Source organism: Perna viridis, chromosome 8, assembly GCF_037379345.1.
Source record: "Perna viridis isolate PV_CMFRI_1.1 ecotype Kerala chromosome 8, ASM3737934v1, whole genome shotgun sequence".
Taxonomy (NCBI): Eukaryota; Metazoa; Mollusca; class Bivalvia; order Mytilida; family Mytilidae; genus Perna; species Perna viridis.
In genome coordinates, this window is record NC_142452.1 from 38714629 (window position 1) to 38734499 (window position 19871).

General features: G+C 33.7%; 1 protein-coding gene across 3 annotated transcripts in view; it reads left to right on the forward strand.

The window, feature by feature from the left end:
• Nucleotides 1–19871, forward strand: part of LOC148610422 (signal peptide, CUB and EGF-like domain-containing protein 3) — a 60883-nt gene that overhangs the window by 32696 nt on the left and 8316 nt on the right. For all 3 annotated transcript variants that reach the window (XM_088543247.1, XM_088543248.1, XM_088543249.1), the window contains 14 exons: nucleotides 3180–3302; nucleotides 5274–5399; nucleotides 7130–7240; nucleotides 7902–8018; nucleotides 9374–9490; nucleotides 9921–10043; nucleotides 10614–10730; nucleotides 12183–12305; nucleotides 12638–12847; nucleotides 14264–14383; nucleotides 17360–17518; nucleotides 17976–18078; nucleotides 18644–18747; nucleotides 19451–19615. In XM_088543247.1, the coding sequence (XP_088399373.1) occupies nucleotides 3180–3302; nucleotides 5274–5399; nucleotides 7130–7240; nucleotides 7902–8018; nucleotides 9374–9490; nucleotides 9921–10043; nucleotides 10614–10730; nucleotides 12183–12305; nucleotides 12638–12847; nucleotides 14264–14383; nucleotides 17360–17518; nucleotides 17976–18078; nucleotides 18644–18747; nucleotides 19451–19615 (1818 nt within the window). The remainder of the gene's footprint in view (nucleotides 1–3179; nucleotides 3303–5273; nucleotides 5400–7129; nucleotides 7241–7901; nucleotides 8019–9373; nucleotides 9491–9920; nucleotides 10044–10613; nucleotides 10731–12182; nucleotides 12306–12637; nucleotides 12848–14263; nucleotides 14384–17359; nucleotides 17519–17975; nucleotides 18079–18643; nucleotides 18748–19450; nucleotides 19616–19871) is intronic.

The following is a 19871-nucleotide window of genomic DNA, read 5'->3' on the forward strand; positions in this document are numbered from 1 at the left end:
ATTCCTGAAAAAAAACTGTAATTCAATTGGTATTGAAAAAAAAATAATTATAAGAAGAGCAGAAAAAAAATATTTAGCAACATTGAAAATCCCCCCCCCCCCCTCAGTATAAAAATGGTCGGTGCCTAAGCACAAAACTCATACAAACTAATGGTAGTACCAACCCCGGAACCATCCCCTCAAGATCTACCACTGCTACACAAACACCACATATTGCTATGAAACGATATTAAACTTGGTAGTGTAACGCCTCATACCATACAATTTACACCGTGAGCTAAGTTAATAAGAAACTGACATGATTTCAGCATAAATGTACAAGTGGAAAAAGAAAATTGTGTTGACACTTCAGGTGGAGAATAATAGGATAATTAATTGGAAAGCGTGATTAACCAAAAAAAAAACAAGATCACGAGTGCCGGAGAACGCCTAGATTTAACGAGTGTGCCGTGCATGTGTTAAATCTTCATGCGTTCTTGGCACGAGTGATCATATTTTGGTTATTCACGATAACCATTGATTATCCTATTTATTGCTTTATTTCTTCCATTATTCATAGCTATTTTTAATATGAATTTTATATTTTGTGAACGGCAGATTGATATTCGTGTTGTGGCGGGAGAAAGTGCGAGAGTGAAATTACCGAATTTTTACGCTAGGAAGATTCGGTAAATCACTGCTATCTATATAATAAAATAGCTTATCTCTCACGAGCTAGTCCTCTTATTGTTTACTTTTAAATATATGGCAATATATCGATAGTTTTCGATGAAGTAGATATCCACCTAAGATTTATACGAGTTATTTAAGGCTAAAAGAATAACAAGTTAATGTGTTGTTAAAATGCGTATTTACTTTTAAAGGGAGGTAACTCTGATTTAGCCGGCATGTGACAAGATGACGTCATTCCACTTCACAAATGCAATTATTCTAGTTACCTGGCTTAAAACGTAAAAATATGTGACCTTACTTCGAATGTATCATATAGTTCTAATTTTGCCCGGTGGACAGCTTCTTTTAGTCATGCTTTCAGTATAAACATTTTTTTACTCTAAAGGGATGCACTCAATCCGAACTAAGTGTGAACTTTCAATCTACGTAATAGAGAATATTATATTGATCTTTTAATATAAACTTCAGTCCCGACTCAGATAGAATCAATTCGATATTTATGAAAGTATAAAAAAAATACACATAAGCAGTCAATGCATTTTGAACTCCGTAAATTAAATGACGTGCACATCAATGGTTCCGCAAAGGTTGATTTCCATTATCAAGATTGTTTTATTTGTCAAGGATCTTTATAGTAGACTATATTTAACTCCTTGTACTTGTAGATCTGATTTTCATATTTAAAATTTCTCTCAGTTACTGTAGTAACTTTATTATTTTATAGACCATTTTGAAGTGGATTCCATTCTTAAACAACCGCAAATAATTGCGACTGTATATTGGTATTGCGCTGTCGTATTGGTCGTCCGTAGACATTTGCTTTTCGTGCAAGAACTTGATTATTAATGTATTGATCTTTATAAAATTTTATAATAAGGTTTCAAATCATACAAGAAAGCCTGGTATTGATTTTGGGGGTTATGGCCTCAGTCGTTTTTGAATTAGGTGCCAAAAAGGGTCCAAAACAAAAATTTCATCGAATTTCAACTACCAGTATTTAACTGCAATAAAAGCAATTAGGACCCTCTATGGTGTGGTTCCATAATATTCTATACCACAATAGCGAGACTGGGATTGATTTTTGAGGAAAGACTTGAACTTTTCAGAAATTATGTCCCATAAAGGGGTCAGACACATGTAATTTCCTGATGTTCAGACAATAACTTCACTATTAGTGAATGAGTCTTTTTGAGATTGTATTAGGTGCTATACCACAAACAGAAGACTAGGGTTGAGTTTTTGGAGTGGTGACTTGAGTCACGTAAGAATTAGAGTCCACAAAGGGTGCAGAAAAAAGCATTTTGTTTATGATTTCTTGACGATAGCATGAAAATTTCTGGTCTGATTTTGAATTTTTTATTAGATTCCTCAAGAAAATCCTTCAATCAGATTTCAAATATCTTTCACAGTTTTCGAAATATAAGGGCCAAACGAGGGCACGCCCTAAAAAATTCGTCTTTTTTATATTAGTGCGATTTTGAAAAAAAATCAGATTCCTCATGAAAACCCCTGCCTGCATTCAGATATCTCTTACGGTTTTGAGTTCTAAGGAGCCAAAGGGGAACAAGTCTCAATGCAAGAGCTTTAAGAAGCATGCTTACCAAATTAACCCTATCATTTAACGGGGTACAAAGTGATCCTTGAACGCACCCTGAAGCAGACATTTTATGTGCAGTATTGTGTCCAAATGAGTTGGCTGTGTCCATAACGAAACAGTTAGTCACTACGTGACTAGCGTGCCAAAAACTAGTATTGTGTCCACACTTGCCTCAAGTAAATATAGTTCAGCTGGCTGTGGTCGTATCATGCTGCCCTTGTCGAAGCTTATTATTTTAATTTCAAAGAACTCTTTCTCATCTACTAGTGTAAGTTCTTTTCAAAGACAATTAATACATTCTTGTGATGTTTTCTTTCAATAGACCCTTTTTGTGTTAACTGCTGGATAGTCGATGTGCATGCTAAATATACATTTCCGCGAGAAAAAATATTCTTTTGTTCTAAGCCAAGGACAATCTCATCCTCGGAACTATAACCGCTTCATGATTTTCAATGTATCACTCCGCTTGCTGATATGATACCAAAACAATTCACATGGCATGGGCACTACGCATTACAAATCCGCGGATCTGTTTCCAGTTTACTGTACTAATTTGCATAAAAGAGTGAGATTTTACACTGAGTATGGCAGAGGTGTAAAGCTTTGAAATAGTGAAAATACTCTCTATGCAGAAAATTGCCACAAGCCCTAACTGCGGAAGTATATGTCACGCATGCTCATCGACAACCCCGCAGTTAACACGAAAGGGTATGTTGTTATGAAAGTATCTGTCTAGGATCTATATTTTCGTAGTTACAAATTATATTTATCTTACATATATGGACACTTAGATATTTTACTGGTACCAACTGTTAGGATATAAAGCTGCAAGTGAAACTTTGTTCAATTAAATATACCGATTTTAGTTATAAATAAAATATTTAAAACTTATCTTATATATTCAAAACAGATAGAAACGAGTGTAATTATGATAACGGCGGGTGTGTTCATTTCTGTCACAACACACCAGGGAACTATACATGTAGCTGCAAACCTGGTTTTGTCCTAGACAAAGATGGACATAACTGTTTAGGTAGGTTTGGCTTAGATAAAGATGAACACAACTGTTTAGGTGGGTACGGTCTAAATGTACATGGACACAACCTTTGGAGTGGGCATGGTCTAGATAAATATTGACACAACAGTTTAGGTGGGTTTTTGCCTAGAAAAAGGTGAACACAACTGTTTAGGTGGATATGACCTAGAAAAAGATGGACAACTGTTTAGGTAGGGTTTGGCCTAGATAAAGATTGACATAACTGTTTAGGTGGATATGATCCGATAAAGTAGGACACACCTGCTTAGGTGGGTTTTGGCCTGAACAAAGATGGACATAACTGTTAAGAAGGTTTGGCCTGGATAAAGATGGACACAACTGTTCAGGTGGGTATGGCCTAGATAAAGGTGGACAACTCTTTATGTAGAGTTTAGCCTAAATAAAGATTGACATATCATCTTACGTGGGTATAGCCTAGATAATGGTGGGCTTAACTGTTTAGGTGAGTATGGCCTAGATAAAGGTGAACATAACTGTTTAAGTAGGTATGGCCTAGATAAAAGAGATACTGTAAAACAATTAATTTTCGCTATTTTCATGGTGGACAGAAAAGCAGGGAAAAATGTACCGGCAAAATTGATTTTTAACACTATAAACGCTTCATTTTTTTGAAATCGGGAAATTGATACCCGCGAATATGTTCACTTGATAGAATCCGCGAAAATTAATTCGTTTACAATATTATCAAGATAAAGGTAGATATAACTGTTTAGATAGACATTGCTTAGATGAAGTTGTACACGACTTTTTAAAAGGTTTGGCCTAGATAAAAGTTGGACAGAACTGTCAAGGTAAGTATTGCTTTGATAAAGATGAACAAAACTGTTAAGGTGGGTATTGACTAGATAAAGGTGAAAACAACTGTTTAGATGGTTTGGCCTAGATAACGGTGAACACGACTATTTAGTAGGTTTGGCCTAGATAAAGATGACCATAAATATTTTGGTTTCGGTCATTACTTGTTTTATATTTCGGCAGAATAAGTCTTGAATATAAGTTTGGTGTTCATTTGTAAAGACGGATAAAACTTGAATCCTGAACTGTTTTATTTTAAAAGGACGTCGTTATTTAGGCAGTAATTTTTTAAAGAAAAAAAATATATTTCAGAAGTCTGAACCCATGATTTATTTTAGAAATTGGCAGTTGTTTAAGTTAGTCTGGACGTAATTTCAAGATTGATACAATACATGTTAGTTTAGGCTCGATGCTTACTTTTAATTAATCAAAATGTAGTCAGATTGACGTTCACTTACTAGACACAGATGTTTGTTTTCAAAAGAATGACACTTGTTTCATTGAATTGCATGTCTAGCCGTTTACAGTTGGACGAAATGTCGGTGAACGTTGGATTTGCACTTTACTATCATTCATTTATTGCTATCATGATATTTCAACTAATATAGATATACAAATCAGGCGATAAAAGGTTTTTCTTTAGGGCGCATCCAGAGATTTAAAAACGGGGGAGTAGTCATGAAGGGGTCAAGAAAAAAGGGAGGTATTAAGCTATAGTTTGTTCATATTTGCCAAAATTTTGCACGGAATCAACACCATTTGCCAACAAAGTTTGCCACTGGGTTTACAATTTCATATTTATATGTATTATTTCGAGCTATTATTTATAACTCTAATGATGTAAAAATAAGACATTTACCGAAGAATAAATATTTATTCTAATATGACATATTTCAAAGCTCAGTAGACCACAGCTGTAGTAAAAAAAAGTGATAAACATATGACTAACATTTCATGCAACACATTGTCTATGTCTGTTTAAAAATATGAAGAAACTAATCCTATTAGAATCGAAATAAATCACGGAAACTCCATTTTATGTCGTTGTTTAAAACAATGCGACATAAATGGCCAGCCCGTGGTATAACAGTGTTAAAATAGAGGTTCCGTGAATCATTTCTCAATTGATACAAGATTGAATTATAATTTCAGATGAGAATGAATGTTTCACCAATAAGGGAGGCTGTCAGCATCAGTGTGTAAACAGTATAGGAAGTTATGAGTGTAAATGCAATGCAGGGTATTCTTTATCTGCCACAGATTCCAAGTCCTGTCAATGTAAGACACATTCGTACAAATGATAAATGTCAGATAGTAATTTCCGAAATAAAGTCAATGGAGAACAGTTCGTGGTCGAAACAAGCGAATGTGTAGGAAAATGTTTCTTAGTAAAACGTACATGAAACAACAGGCATTGTATTGCTTTGGTGCCATTGAATTTTGTTTCAATTAAGTACCTGTCCATCTAAGAATCATGCAAAAGGTGCTACACTGATAGACAAAAACAAATGTTTTTATACTTATAATTTATTTCATTTTCGTCCTAAACATCGAAAAATATGAAAAAAAACATGTGTTTGTCATGTTGTTGCTATGGTAACAAACCTCCAAGAGGTGGCTTCTTATTCCTTCTTCAAACTTTCCTTTTCACGTGTAAATTTACCTTTGGTATTATTTGAATAACATAAACACCCCACAATTTAAACATCTAACTTTCCTAGCCATCTTATATCTATTATTTCTCTAAAAAAAGAAATGTGTTGGCTTTCAAATCTTGTTGAAAAAAGACAGTCAAAACTGTTTGAATATTCTAAAGTTGCTCAAAAGATTAATCGTCTGTCTCACTCGAAATTCGTGTTTAGCGTTGTTGCCCTTGAAAAAACAAAAGATTCCTGTTGTCGTAACGAAGTTTTCTTTAAAAATAAAAGATTCCTGCTGTCTTAACGAAGTTGTCTTTAAAAACAAGATTCCTGCTTCATGTTTTCGTTTCTTACTTAACGATATATTTATGTTGTACCGAGTCAGCAAGTCTACCTAGCTTGTTTAATCCGAATCTAATGTCAACAATCCTGCTGTGTGTCCGTCAACAAACTATCCTTTAACATGTATTTCATGAATAAATCATTCGATGCTGTTTGTTAAGCAGGAGTCGGAAGGCATCTAATGATTAGGACTAACTTATGTTTTAACTTTTCGTTGATATTTGACGTCATATCAACTGTTGTGTTCAATACAGTTCTCTGGCCTGCAGGAGGAAACATCTTTTTTTTTAAATCTCAAGAGACATAACAAGCTCTTTATATTTTATGTCTTCAGATGAAAGTCTTAATTTAATACCTTCTGAACTTATTTCTTATCTTTTTGACGCGGTTATAGGTGTGAATCCTTCTCTTTGGCTGCCTTATGCCTTACCGTTTGTATTTGAATGTGCATCAAAATGGGGCTTATAGTATACTCGTAGTTCCGTTCCGTCTTAGTTTTGTGTACGTTAAATTATTTATATTCCTATGATTTTTGTTTATTTCTTTTTCTCATCTGGCTTTTGTACGTTTTTCTTTTACATTTCTGTGAAAAAGTTTGTGTGAAAACACTGAATCAGAATAAAATTTCAATCTCTGGTGATATTTTTATGAATTAAGGAACTTTACTCTCACTTACACTAGTAAGTAGTTTTAGTAAAATGTTTTGCATGGCTCCTTTCCTAATACTAGTATGGTTTGATAATGGCGCGCAGTTCTAGTTCTATCATAGTCAGATATGTATATTTCTAAATGCAGCAATTCCAGACTTGAACTCGTTGTTTGATAAATTGGCGTTGAATGTGGCAAATTCACCAAAGCCTATCAAGCTTTCATATGAAACAGAATGAAATCAGTCAATGTTACTTTGATGCTTACATGATATTGATGTGAAATGCTGAATGCAAACGTTCCAATGACTTGTATGAGTTGTTTCCCTTACCCTATGTCTACCTCCTTAACTAAAATTATATTTGTTTTTTTGCTCAGATGGAAGATGGTGTCAGGACCGACTTGGTTGTGAACATTATTGCCTAACCAACGGTGTATGTGGGTGTAGACACGGTTATAGATTACATTCCGATGGAAAACGATGTATCCGTAAGTAAACATGGTCGTTACATTCCAATGAAAAACGATGTATCCGTGAAGTACACGATATTGTTACATTCCAATGAAAAACGATGTATCCGTAAGTAAACGATATTGTTACATTCCGATGGATAACGATATCTCCGTAAGTACACGTGAACTTTACATTCCAATGAAAAACGACGTATCCGTAAGTACATGAGATCGTTACATTCCAATGAAAAGCGATCTACCTGTAAGTACATGTAATCTTAGATTTTTTTTATATACAATCGAAATATATGGGAACGTTAACTGGCGATCAGTGATCGATTTCACAAACGTCTTAAGTGTAAAGGTAGTCGTAGTTTTCGTCATAAAAGAAACTGGCATTGTGATGTCATTATATTCTATCGAATTACCTTTACGACGCAACGACTCTTTATCTTCCATGAAGACAAAATTATTTCACTTTCCATGCTCCAAGTTTTTATTTTTAAGATTTTTATTCCTTTCTTCCCTATTTTTTCATTGTAACTTATTTCTTTCTGTATGTCTTGTGCTATTTCTGTCTTCTTTAGTATTATTTTGTTTGTATTTTTAATCGTTTTTCCAAATGGACATCGTTTTATACCGTTGTTGTCACTATGAAATAAGAAAAACCAATAAATGTGTTGTAATTGTATTATAGAAACGTGTGAAGCTGGAAATGGCGGTTGCCAACACAACTGTACTAATTCACGAGATGGAACACAGTGTTATTGTGCTCATAAATATCTCTTGTTGAGTGATAAAAAGACTTGTGTTGGTGAGTATTTATGAGATATTATGGAAACCAGAATATAAATGATTATCAAAAGAATATATTCCAAGGATAACCACTAGACAGGGAAAATAGACACAACAAAGAATATGAAATACTAGTAACCAAAATAACGCATACAAAGAAACGAAGAAACGAAAGCAAATGTGCAATCCTGACTCCACTACACAGGCAAATGTGCCACACATGAGAATCATGGTTTGCATGATATGATTATCAAATAAATCGAGCACCATATGATAATCATTTGTTTCGGTATACATATGATTATCGCATGATTATCATATGATAATCATGGTTTTCACGAACATATGATTGTCATATGTTTTTAAGCCAAAATTACCATATGAGAATGATATTACTATCATATCTTCAATATCATATGATTGTCATATGATTACCATACGATTATCATATGAATCGAGCACCGTATGATTATCATATGTGGCACATTTGGCTGTGTAAAATCTGGGAGCATTTACCAACGTCGATAGAGTAATCTTTCTTTGCTGATACGGAGTGAGTGAGAAGTCATCTCGTTTGTCGTATAGAATGTTCATGAGTTGTCCCTTTCCATGGAGCTCTAAGACTGGGTCAAGACATGAGGCTGACTTAATAGTCTCTGTTGTATCCTTTATCTCAAATTCTTAGGTGTCGTTTTGATGTATTAGGTCCCCAAATCTAGAATTGTTTAAATACAAATACACATACATAGGAAACTAATATCAAAAGTTCTGGCTAAACGAGGTTCCTTCTTTTGGAGAAAGTCAGCTATAAAGTCTGATATCAGTGATCCAGAATCAAGTTCAGGAATATTTTTGAAAAACAAATAAGTACTTTCAATGCAACTTTAAAACATCACTGATGATTTGCTACTAATGGAAACACATGTGCAGCATTTCGAAATTTGCTATATAAACTGTTAAAATTTTATATTTGATAACCACTGGTCGATGCTACTGCAAAGGACCAAAGCTTCATGAGGGTATTCACTATCCCAGTAGCCAGACTTTTCTTATTCAGAATTATATCAGATTTTAATCATCATTTTATTATAATTTGTAGTTATACAAATTCCTCATTCCTCGTATTGCACATGGCATAACCTCTCGATGATGGAACTGCCTGCCTATTTCGATATGTTTGGTTTTGAATACTTCATGCATGCTTTTCAATTTTGGTTTTAGATCTTCCTTTCTAGAATTCGTATGCCGCTGATGAGAGGTCACTCCTTGAGATACGTGTACAACATATAAAAATTTGCAATTTATATGATTGGTAACTGCATATATAAAAAGCCTACGGATTCTTAACTAAGCTACTCTTATGTTTAACTTCAGCAACATGTGATGTCAATAATGGTGGTTGTGATAGAAAATGCTCTGATACCAGAGATGGTCCGAAATGTTCGTGTCCGAAAGGATATAAACTTCATCAGGATGGACGCACATGTCTTGGTAAGTCTTTTTGTAAATTGGTTTTTGTCACTTTTGGTTTTAGGGAAAACCTGGTAACATCTCTATTAAAAGACTGTGTGTGCAAATTAATTGATTCAACTTTAGGATACGAATATAAAATTATAATCAATTATTCATTATACAAAATAGTGCATTTCAGTTCAGTTTTCCTATCATTAAGTTCAGATGGAAATCGAGCTGCTTCATGCATTTTCTTCGAAACTTGTTTTCCATTTCATTCTTTCGTTCCTTGCATTATTTTATTTAACACGATTTGTTTGGATCTTTTTTCTAAAAAATATATATATTTTTTCAGAAAAAATTGAACTGTTTATTCCATTTAAAGAGTTTTTTTTCAAAATCATCTTTTCTTGCGTTTTGTCGTACGCTATGGGACTTGATTTGGTACAATTTGCTTCAATTTTTGTAGATATTGATGAGTGTGAAACAAACAACGGTGGATGTAGCCACGAATGTGTCAATAGCGTAGGAAGTTATGAATGTGTCTGTCCAAAAGGCTTTAAAGTAGAAATCAATCAACTCAGATGTGTAGGTATGGTCCTGAACTCTATTTTATACAATATGATTTAATGTGATTTGTTATAAGTCTTCTGATTGGGTGGAGCAACTTATTTTGTGTAAACTAGTTTGTTACTGTGGAGTCATTATCATCGATTTATTCGCAGTGCTCGATTTGAATAATACCAAACTAAAACATATTCATTAAACAGCAAATCTTAATCTGGATTTGAGTTTATATGATAAGGATTTGACTAAAGAATGCTTGCCAAAACGCCTTTTGGGGCAATTTATTCTTGTTCATTTACTGCTCCGTTCATGGAGCGTAAACTGCCCAAAAGTTGGTTATATCGCATATCTTGATGCAAAAGGAAAAAAAACAAACCTTAAAAATCATGTTTTCATTATTATATATCAAGAAAAAGTGGTTTTTTTTAATAACAAGAACCATAATTCTATTGCTGCTAAATGTAAATAGTTTTTAATTCGTATTTTATATTGCTGTGGTAAATTGTAGATATTTCAATGCCATATATATAATAATTTACAATTTATTTTACCTTTGCATGCTATAAATGATGATTACTTCTATGTTTAATTCTAGATATAAACGAGTGCGACCTGAACACTACCTGTGACCATACCTGTGTTAACACACCTGGCGGTTATCACTGTAAATGTAGAGAGGGGTATCAACTGTATGGCACTACTCACTGCGCCGGTTGGTATTTATCATTTATTCAGTTAACCAATTCATTATTTCCTTTTGTAAAAATAATGATATTGTAGTGTCACTGCATTTTTTTTTTATAGTTTTAAGTACCAACCCATATAAAATTCGGACAATGCCAATGGTAGATGCATATGTGCATATGTGTTTACCTTTGAAAACCCACTATAGGGGGAAGGGTTTCTCACGTAAAGTGTTCCTAAAGAGGGATATCTGTTGCATCGTCGTTTTCTCGAAATGTTTTAGCTGTCAACATTATTTGTAATAAAACTATATAAGTATTCGTGTCAATTTGGTTTTTTTTTTCAAACATTTATTATAAGTGATTCAAGGCACGGGAAACCCAACTGAACAAGTAATGTATTTTCGCCATCATACGATAAATTTACACCAATATTGTCCTCTCTACTTAAAGACCTGTATTTTTGGAAACCAAACGTTCATCTTCCTCTTAAAATAACAAAACTTAGAACTATATCTCTTGCAAGGTGCCAAATTAGAACTCACTATATACAAAACATGTAATAAACAGAGGACGCTTACTCTACCGGTGCACCTGGTCCATGCTCCTAGTTTTTAGTGGAGTCCGAGTTGCTCATTTACTTTTGTTACTTTGTATGTATGATTTTAGTTACTTTATGTTCTTTGTTGTGTATGTCTGTTTTCCATGTCTGGTCTTTGTCCCTGGAATACATTCTTTTGATTACTCTTTAATCTAAAAGTGATACAACCTAATGACAAACTAAGACAGGTGTTTTGCTTTAACTGAATTATTTGGTGGGTTTTAAAATAAAATCATATAGACATATATTTTCTATTAATTGAAAGTGTTTTAAATGATTTAAAATTAATCTGTTTAAATTATTTCAAATGAATTTTTTACCTAAAAATTAGAATGAAGATAAAAAACATTTTTTTTTAAAAGTCTCTTTCAAGGGGAGATGATTGGCGGGAAAATGTTCTATTGAAATGTGAAGGGAACTTTCGTTTTTTTATATTGTTAGAAAAAAGTTCGGTGACCCCCAATTTATCTACTAGATTTTTAGAAATTTGCGAAATATTGAAAATTTCCTACATAATCCATATAAAATGTAGTAAAACATTGGCTGTTTTTAAAGCTCAATTTTCTCAAAAATCAAGTTCGGTGATCTTTGTTTTATATATTAAAATTCTAAAGTATGTTCATTCAGGGTCATCTTAGAGAAAAACTAGGAAAATTTATCTGCTAGAAATATTATGATCTACCTTACCGAGTCATTTAGACCAAGTCATTCGTTAAGGAATATCAAGGAACGAAATACAGATAACTAATTAAATTATTAACAAACAGCGGGTTACTCAAGTTAATGAGTTACTGATGACTAGTAAGCTCTTGTAAAGATTCCCTTTCAGCATCAGGTACTAAACTTATCGGAATAACACTGAATTTTGTTTTATCTAAAGACATAAATGAATGTTACATAAACAAAGGAGGATGTCAGAACAGCTGTCAAAATACAGAAGGTGGTTTTACATGTAGCTGTGGGAAAGGGTTCAAGCTTCATGCCAACGGAAAAGATTGCATTCGTAAGTAACTGATAAAATTTTAAAACTTCAGCATGTCATTGAGCCAACATCATGATAACTGATCCAGTTTTCATTTTGATATTCAATTAAGATTCCTAGAACGGCTCTGTGTATGTTTTCATGTCTATGTTCATGTGCCTATAGATTACAAGTGCCTGATAATATATATTCTTTTCAAAAGTGTTTTTTTTTTTTTTTGTTTTTTTTTTTGTTTTGGTTTTTTTTTGTTTTTTTGTTTTTTTTCATTCTTTCACTACTTGTTGAAGATTTTGACAACTACGTCATTACGTATTGTAATTTCTAGAAATGAAAATAAGCCTTCTTAATTGCAGCCAACAGTGTCTGTGATAAACTAACACCATCTAGTAACTCACGGCTAGGCTGTACCAAACAAGGCCCTACAGAGGTATGTAACTTCAAGTGCGACTCAGGTGCCCAGGCAACCAACACCGACAGCCAATTCTCCTTTTCATGTGGTCCTGCAACAGACTATAAATGGAAAGTAGGAAATACTACAATAACAAAGGTTCCATCTTGTTCTAGTAAGTTAATGAATAACGTTCAGCATTATTTAAGGAATGACTTTTAATCTTAATTCTGCATATTTGAAATAACCTCATTGCCCGTGGTGCACAGTCTGGTAATTGGTATAATTTTATTTTAGTTCCAAATCATCAAAAGGTTAATGATGTAATCGTCGCATAATTAACATTGGTCTAAGAGATGGTAAACATATTGTTATCTAGGTAGAATTCTGAAATCTTTAGATTATTTCATGCTTTTGATAAGTTTGATCTTTATAAAATAAACAGTATCTATTATTAATATAGTATTCAAATCTCGAAAGAAAATGATTTAGCATTAGCAGAGAAGCAAAGAATGAAACAAAAATGGTAAACATATACAATATCCATGTTGAAATAAGATGATAACGAAATATTTAGTGGTAAAACGCTATGATAGTTGTATAAATGAATGGTTTATACCAAGACGGCTTCGTTAAATGTCTTCCTTGCATTTTGATGAATTATATGGTAGTTTACTAGACAATGCAGATTAAAATTTGGATATAAAAATATAATTCGTTTTCTTCATCAAACAATAAGGACCACTTACCTATTTCTTATCTGAATAAATACTATATTTACGTAAGTGTGAAATTGATCGTAAATTATGACGTCAAAATACTATTTTAGGTTGTGACGTCATTTATTACGATCAACTTTACTTTTACGATTTTTTGGTGAATTCGACGCCTGGCTAAAACCTGAGAGCTAGAGATGTATCTTCACCTGTCGTTGCATCGTTTAGAGCATGAATTCACATCTTTTAAAATTATGGGGGGGATTCCAATCATACTTGCAAATTTCGATATGCTGTGCACGTGTAAGGAGTAACCTCTGATCAGGAACATAAATATCAAATACTTAGAAAATCAATTGTATGCAAGAAGTAAAGACAAGTCAGACAAGTTTGACTACAGGGTTGGCGAATACCCCGGGACCTTATTTCCACCGACTGGCATCTACCCAGTGCTTATTAAATACAAAAAATGCCAATTAATGTATTGCAAATTTCGATGTGCAGTACACCTGTTTCAAGAAGTTACCTCTCAACATGCAGTAGCATAAAAGTTAAATATTTCAGACAAACTTTCAACAACGTATCTTTATTATTGCCAGAAACTTTCGTCATAAGACTGTTCGATATATTATGTAATTCTGATGGATTTTCAGCAAATCATCGTTAGTTTTAGTTTTTTGCTGTAAAATATTTATAAATGTCTTGTAAACATGAAAACAAAAGGATGTTCGTCGTTGCTAATTGGCATGTCTATATCAGCTTAATTGATGTTTTCTTTGACGATCAACAGATTTTTTTTATAATTTGCTTTGCCGCACGACTTAAAAATACATTTTAATTATCTATTTTATTTTTATTTATTTTTTTTTTTGCAGAATTGGTAAAAGGTCCAAAATTAAAACGTGTTTTGACGTTTTTATTCATATCTGAAAAATGTCGGACAAGAAGAAGTTTGAGGGAATTAATTAGAAGAAATATCACGCAGCAATTAAATGGTATGTGTCAATGATAAATTGTTTCATCTTTGCTATAGCATGTTTCTAGTAGTGTTGGCATAGTTGTTCTGTTGAACATGTCATATCTTTTGCCTAAACATCTACTGTAATATTTACAGCGAATAAAACAGTAAACTCTAGCTGAGTTTTTGTTTCCCCTTTTTATGATCATTATTTAATTGTGATTATCTGGTGATTTGCCTGAGGTAGTTAACTGGATAATTGAGAAGGAGATTTAAGGTGTCTATCAAACGATTCATTCACCAGCTGATTTATTCCTTAGATGTTTGAATCTGTTTTTTTTTAATGAAAATATTATCATTATAATTTCAAATTTGCACAGATAACATATACAGATATTCGCAACTGTCTTTAAAATGTGTCACTTTCTCAGAAAGGATAATAAAATTCTGAGAAAAATTATATTTACAAATTCAACATTTGCATTTATTGCTGCATATCTGCTGTGAAATTATGGCTAGACAAAAGGAATTACATAGAAATATAAGATTTGTTTCATACAACGGCAAATCTTCAAAAGTATACCTTATTGCTGCTCGGGCGTTAAACCCCAACATTTAATCAATCAATCAAAAGTATACTTAATTGAAGCGCATAAGCATATGTGTTAGCTAACTGAAAATACGATTAAGTTTTGTAGATTGACATTTGTAATGTTTGACACGATGATACAGTGAAACTATCTTTAACCGATTACTGAATATTCTGAAAACCTGTCTAAACCAGACAGTTTTTAAAGTCCCATTATATCAATGTAAATGTATTTTAACCTTGGTAAACCGAACACCTGTCTAAACTGATATAATTTTAAAGCCGGTGAAGACAGGTTGCACTGTAAAACAAACAAGAATTTAAGAGCCAGGCAGTGGGTGGCACGTGACAAATTGTGTTTTCAATATTTTCAGACCTATTCCATTTTACAAATGCATCCTTTCTTAATGTTGATTGTTGGTTTGTGATTAACTGCAAAAGTCAAAGAGAAATGAATTACATTGACATTCGTTGAAAAGGGGAAATGAATCTAGATTTAGTTGCTCTGTCAGGGAATTTAAAATTTTTTCCTGAACCATTCACGGTCGATTTGTAAATATCTTTATACTTTTTGACATACATGTGGTATGACCATTACATTGGAACAAAAATAGTTTTTGAGGATAAAGTTTACAGTGTGTCACCCATATTATAGAAACTGCCTGCATGGACAGCGTCTTTAAATCAGTGATATGTTTGTATCATATTCAATTTCACCAAAGCCTATCAAGCTTTCATTTGAAACAGAATGAAATGATTCCCTGTTACTTAGATGCTTACGTGAGATTGATATAATGTGCTGAATACAAACGTTTCTATGATTTTCAAGAGTTATGGCCCTTACCCTAGGTCTACCTCCTTAAACATACTTGCCCAGTTTGTTAATGATCTTTCAATCAATGGAAGCCTTATTCTTTCACCGAAATTTTATCCTTGTACACACTGTAAGTAGATAAAACAACCGAGAAAACAACAACATACATGGTTTACAAACCTATAAAACAACAGCGTACGGGCTTTACAAACCGCACAAAAAATACTTCTAAAAAGCTAAAAGACTATCCACAGAGAACCAGCAGCGTGGACCAGAGGAACCGATAGTATTGGCGTCCTACTGATTCTGAACACACTAATTTAGTTCAAAATCTTAACAACAGACATATTTAAATATATTTTCGAAGTAAAAAATGACTCACTTAATCAGTAGACATTTGGTAACGAACATAGTGAGTATGAAAGAGTAATCAAGGGAACCAAGGTTATAGCGGTAATCAAAAGAATGTAATCCAGGGACAAAGACCAGACATGGAAAACAGACATACACAACAAAGAACATAAAGTAACTAAAATCATACATACAAAGTAACAAAAGTAAATGAGCAACTCTGACTCCACTAAAAACTGGGAGCATGGACCAGGTGCACCGGTAGGGTAAGCGTCCTCTGCTTTTCTAGAAACACCCGCCGAGTTGCTCATAAAATGATTGATTGATTGATTGTTGGGGTTTAACGTCCGAGCAGCAATATTTCAGCTATATTCAGACGATGAACATGAAACGGATGATAAAATGAACATGAAATGATGATGAAATGAAAAACGGGATGGGACACAAGGACAGTAGGGTCGACAAATTTTGATTGCCACTAGCAAAAGGGAGGGATGGGTAAGGTCGGGCAATTTAGCCTCCTGTGGCGGAGCGCAAAGGTTCCTACTCCTATCGAATACCACAGCAGGGTTCTTTAACGTGCGAGGAACGTGGCATCTTTCCCAACACGGTGCACCACTATGGTTTGCAGTCAGGTTTTCCGTATCATAGCCATGTAACACGCCAGGGGTACCCCATTCCACCCCTGGGGCACACATCCCAGTTGCTCTGTGGGCAGAGCGCCTAGCCCCCGGCTAGGCTTCTGAGCACTATTTAGTCGCCTTTTACGACAAGCTTAGCGCTGCTGCAGGCCTATTCTTTTGACACCCAGACCTGCACGGGGCGTTGCTCATAAAAAGTCAAGTCCGGGGTAGACAAACGAGGAAAGGAAAACTATGACCCGTTGAATAAATCAGTTTTCATGGTGCTGATGGATACACCATAACGATCCACGAGTTCATGATGACGACCATAAAACTTCTGTAGTGATGACTTCAATCTTGTAGCAACATAACCCTGATCCAGAAGCCTATTTGTTAGAGTTCTAGCGCGATACAAGAAGTCTGCGTAGTTTCGGCAAGCTCTGGCATGAAATTATGTTTCTCTTTGATAAGGAACAAAACCTGTGCTTCATCTTTATTTCTGTAGTTATTGCAATGATGCATGAGTTTTAAAAATAGAGACTCCATAGGGTTATGGTCTGTTTGTATGATATACAATGCTTCATAGTACATGCGGTGAAAACAACCAAAAATTAATTTTACCTTTATTTACTTTAGAGCAAAAGAAGTATAAATGTAGGCAGACTTGTAACATACATTCAGTGGACATAGATTGTAGTGCTCGACTTCCGAAGAAATTCCGGAAATACGCTAAACCAAAGCAAGCTGTGGTTACTGTAAAGTTAGAAATGGAGATTGATTCTCTGCCACTGAAAGGTAGGTAAAGGGAATTTGTTTTGACATTGGTTTATATTTAATAAATGCCGACGTCGATATCGTACTTCCTCCTGTTGATAAGTTTACCCCCAGCGTCATAGCGTCAGTAGTGACCAATGTGACATTTTATGTTGACAATAATTCAAATACCGTATAACAAGAATTACCAATTTAAATAATGAGATAAAGCTGATTTGTAGTTTAAGTAGCTCGATTTTAGTTTCCCAAGTACCGCTATTGACTACAAAGAATTGATTTGGGGGAACATTTTAAACAGCGTCTCTGTCAAACGCGGTAGAAAAAAGGTCTACGAAAACATAAATTATGCAATACATGTGTTGCATCTGTAATTAAAAATCTAAAAAAAATGTATCATTTATACTTAATAGTTGTAGTTAATACAATATTTTTTAATTACTGATCTTGTTTACGCATATAATGTTGATTCAAAATATAGGCAAATGTGATGCTGCTTGTACCAAGAAAAGAACTGAAAGACGAATGAAGAAAGCATTGAAGAAAATGAGAAAAGCTGCCAACAAAAAAGACTTCTTTTTCAAGTATTTTTCTACAAAACTACCTTCTGTATAAATGGCCAAAAGAGAACACGTTTGTTTTTAACTCGAACTCACATGAATTATGACTTAATGTTTGACCATGAAAGCCAGCAACATTTAAACAATACACAATCAACTCACTGCAAACGTACACGTCTAATGGTCAGCATTTGAAGCAGTTTGAACTACAAAAAGGGGGAATACGTAATAAGGGTGTGAAACTAAACCCCAGTCAAGTTTCCCATGCGTTTAAACACGACCAATCCAAGCGCAGACCCTGCGATTTAGAGAAATGGAAATAACTAGGGCCCCAATACTGTTCTCAAAAATACATGAAAGTATTTTTTTTATAATATTCACGTATGTTAATTAAGTTAAATTGCTTTTTGAGTATTTTACATTGTTATAAAATAATAAATACCCCTATAATGTTTAAAAGTTTGTTTTTTTTTCGTTTCCGTTAGGGGTTAAGTCATCCTGTCCCCTTTTGGATCCGCGTGTACAGTTCTTATGTTCTTAAGATATGCATGTATATGAACCTTTTATTTCGCTGTCTGTTCGTTTTCAGGTATGACAATAGTGATCGCTACGTTCTAAAGAAATCATTAAAATTTAAGAAGAAAGTTGATATGTCTTGTAATGAGGGGTATATCTTAGTCAAGGATGCTTGTGGTAGGTGTAATATCAGATATAAATCATCTACACTGTAAATGGTTTCAGTAATTGTGTAATTGTATAAATGCAGGTTATTTTGTATGCTTACAACTCTGACGTTATTTATGTGGATTTGTCTGCACTTATCAATTCAAATAATCTTGAAGATTATGATTTGATTACGATTCAAATATTATTATTTGGACTGCCATTCATTAGAAATGGGTTTTTAAGGAATGTTTCTAAGTTTGGAACAGGTATGGGCCATTTTAACGGTTAATAAAAAGTATTAAAGAGTAATCAAGGAAACCAAGGTTATAGCGGTAATCAAAAAATCAAATTAAACTATACCAAATAACATATTTGGGCTACTTCACACTTTAAAAAAAAAAACTGACTACAGGTCTATCGTCATAGGAAAGTACACAGGTCATCCAGGGACTGTTCTGGAATATTTATCAATAATTCTTAATGACTGCTTGATTGAAGTTGTTTACTATTTATCTCCTTTAGATCTTGAAATGATAATAATAAAAACGTTATAATTTATACATAAATTTAAGATACGAATCTCAGCTGTAAACAATTCATCACTTTAATTTCTTACCATTGAGTTTTATATGTGCATTAATTTTTAGTTAATGTTAAACATGTATGTCTGACATATATTTCGTGTTTGTTTTGCTGTCTAGAATCAACTGTAAATACAACTTTGTTTTAGTTTCATGCAGTGTTGGTATGTTTTATGATGAGAATACTGGTACCTGTAAGTTTTGTGGACGGGGTACTTACCAGGACAAGGAGGGTCAGACGTCTTGTAAACGTTGTCCACAAGTCAAACTAGGAATTGGAATTATGGGAGCTGTCAATATAACCCAGTGTACAGGTATGTATTAGACATTTAGTTAAAACTGGACAAAATAACTTTCTTTGGTATATTTATTTGTCACCAGGGCCTGGTAAATTAGATTTAAACACAGGGCTAAAGATTTGCAGTGGATACGTGTAGTACAACTGGTACAAGTGGATAAATATTAACCCAACGTGTATTGTTTTGAACAATTGTGCCCAGAGCACTGATATATTTTTGCCAGAATCTTACTGAGCTAAAAAATTGGACTTTTTGTCATCATTGATAATCC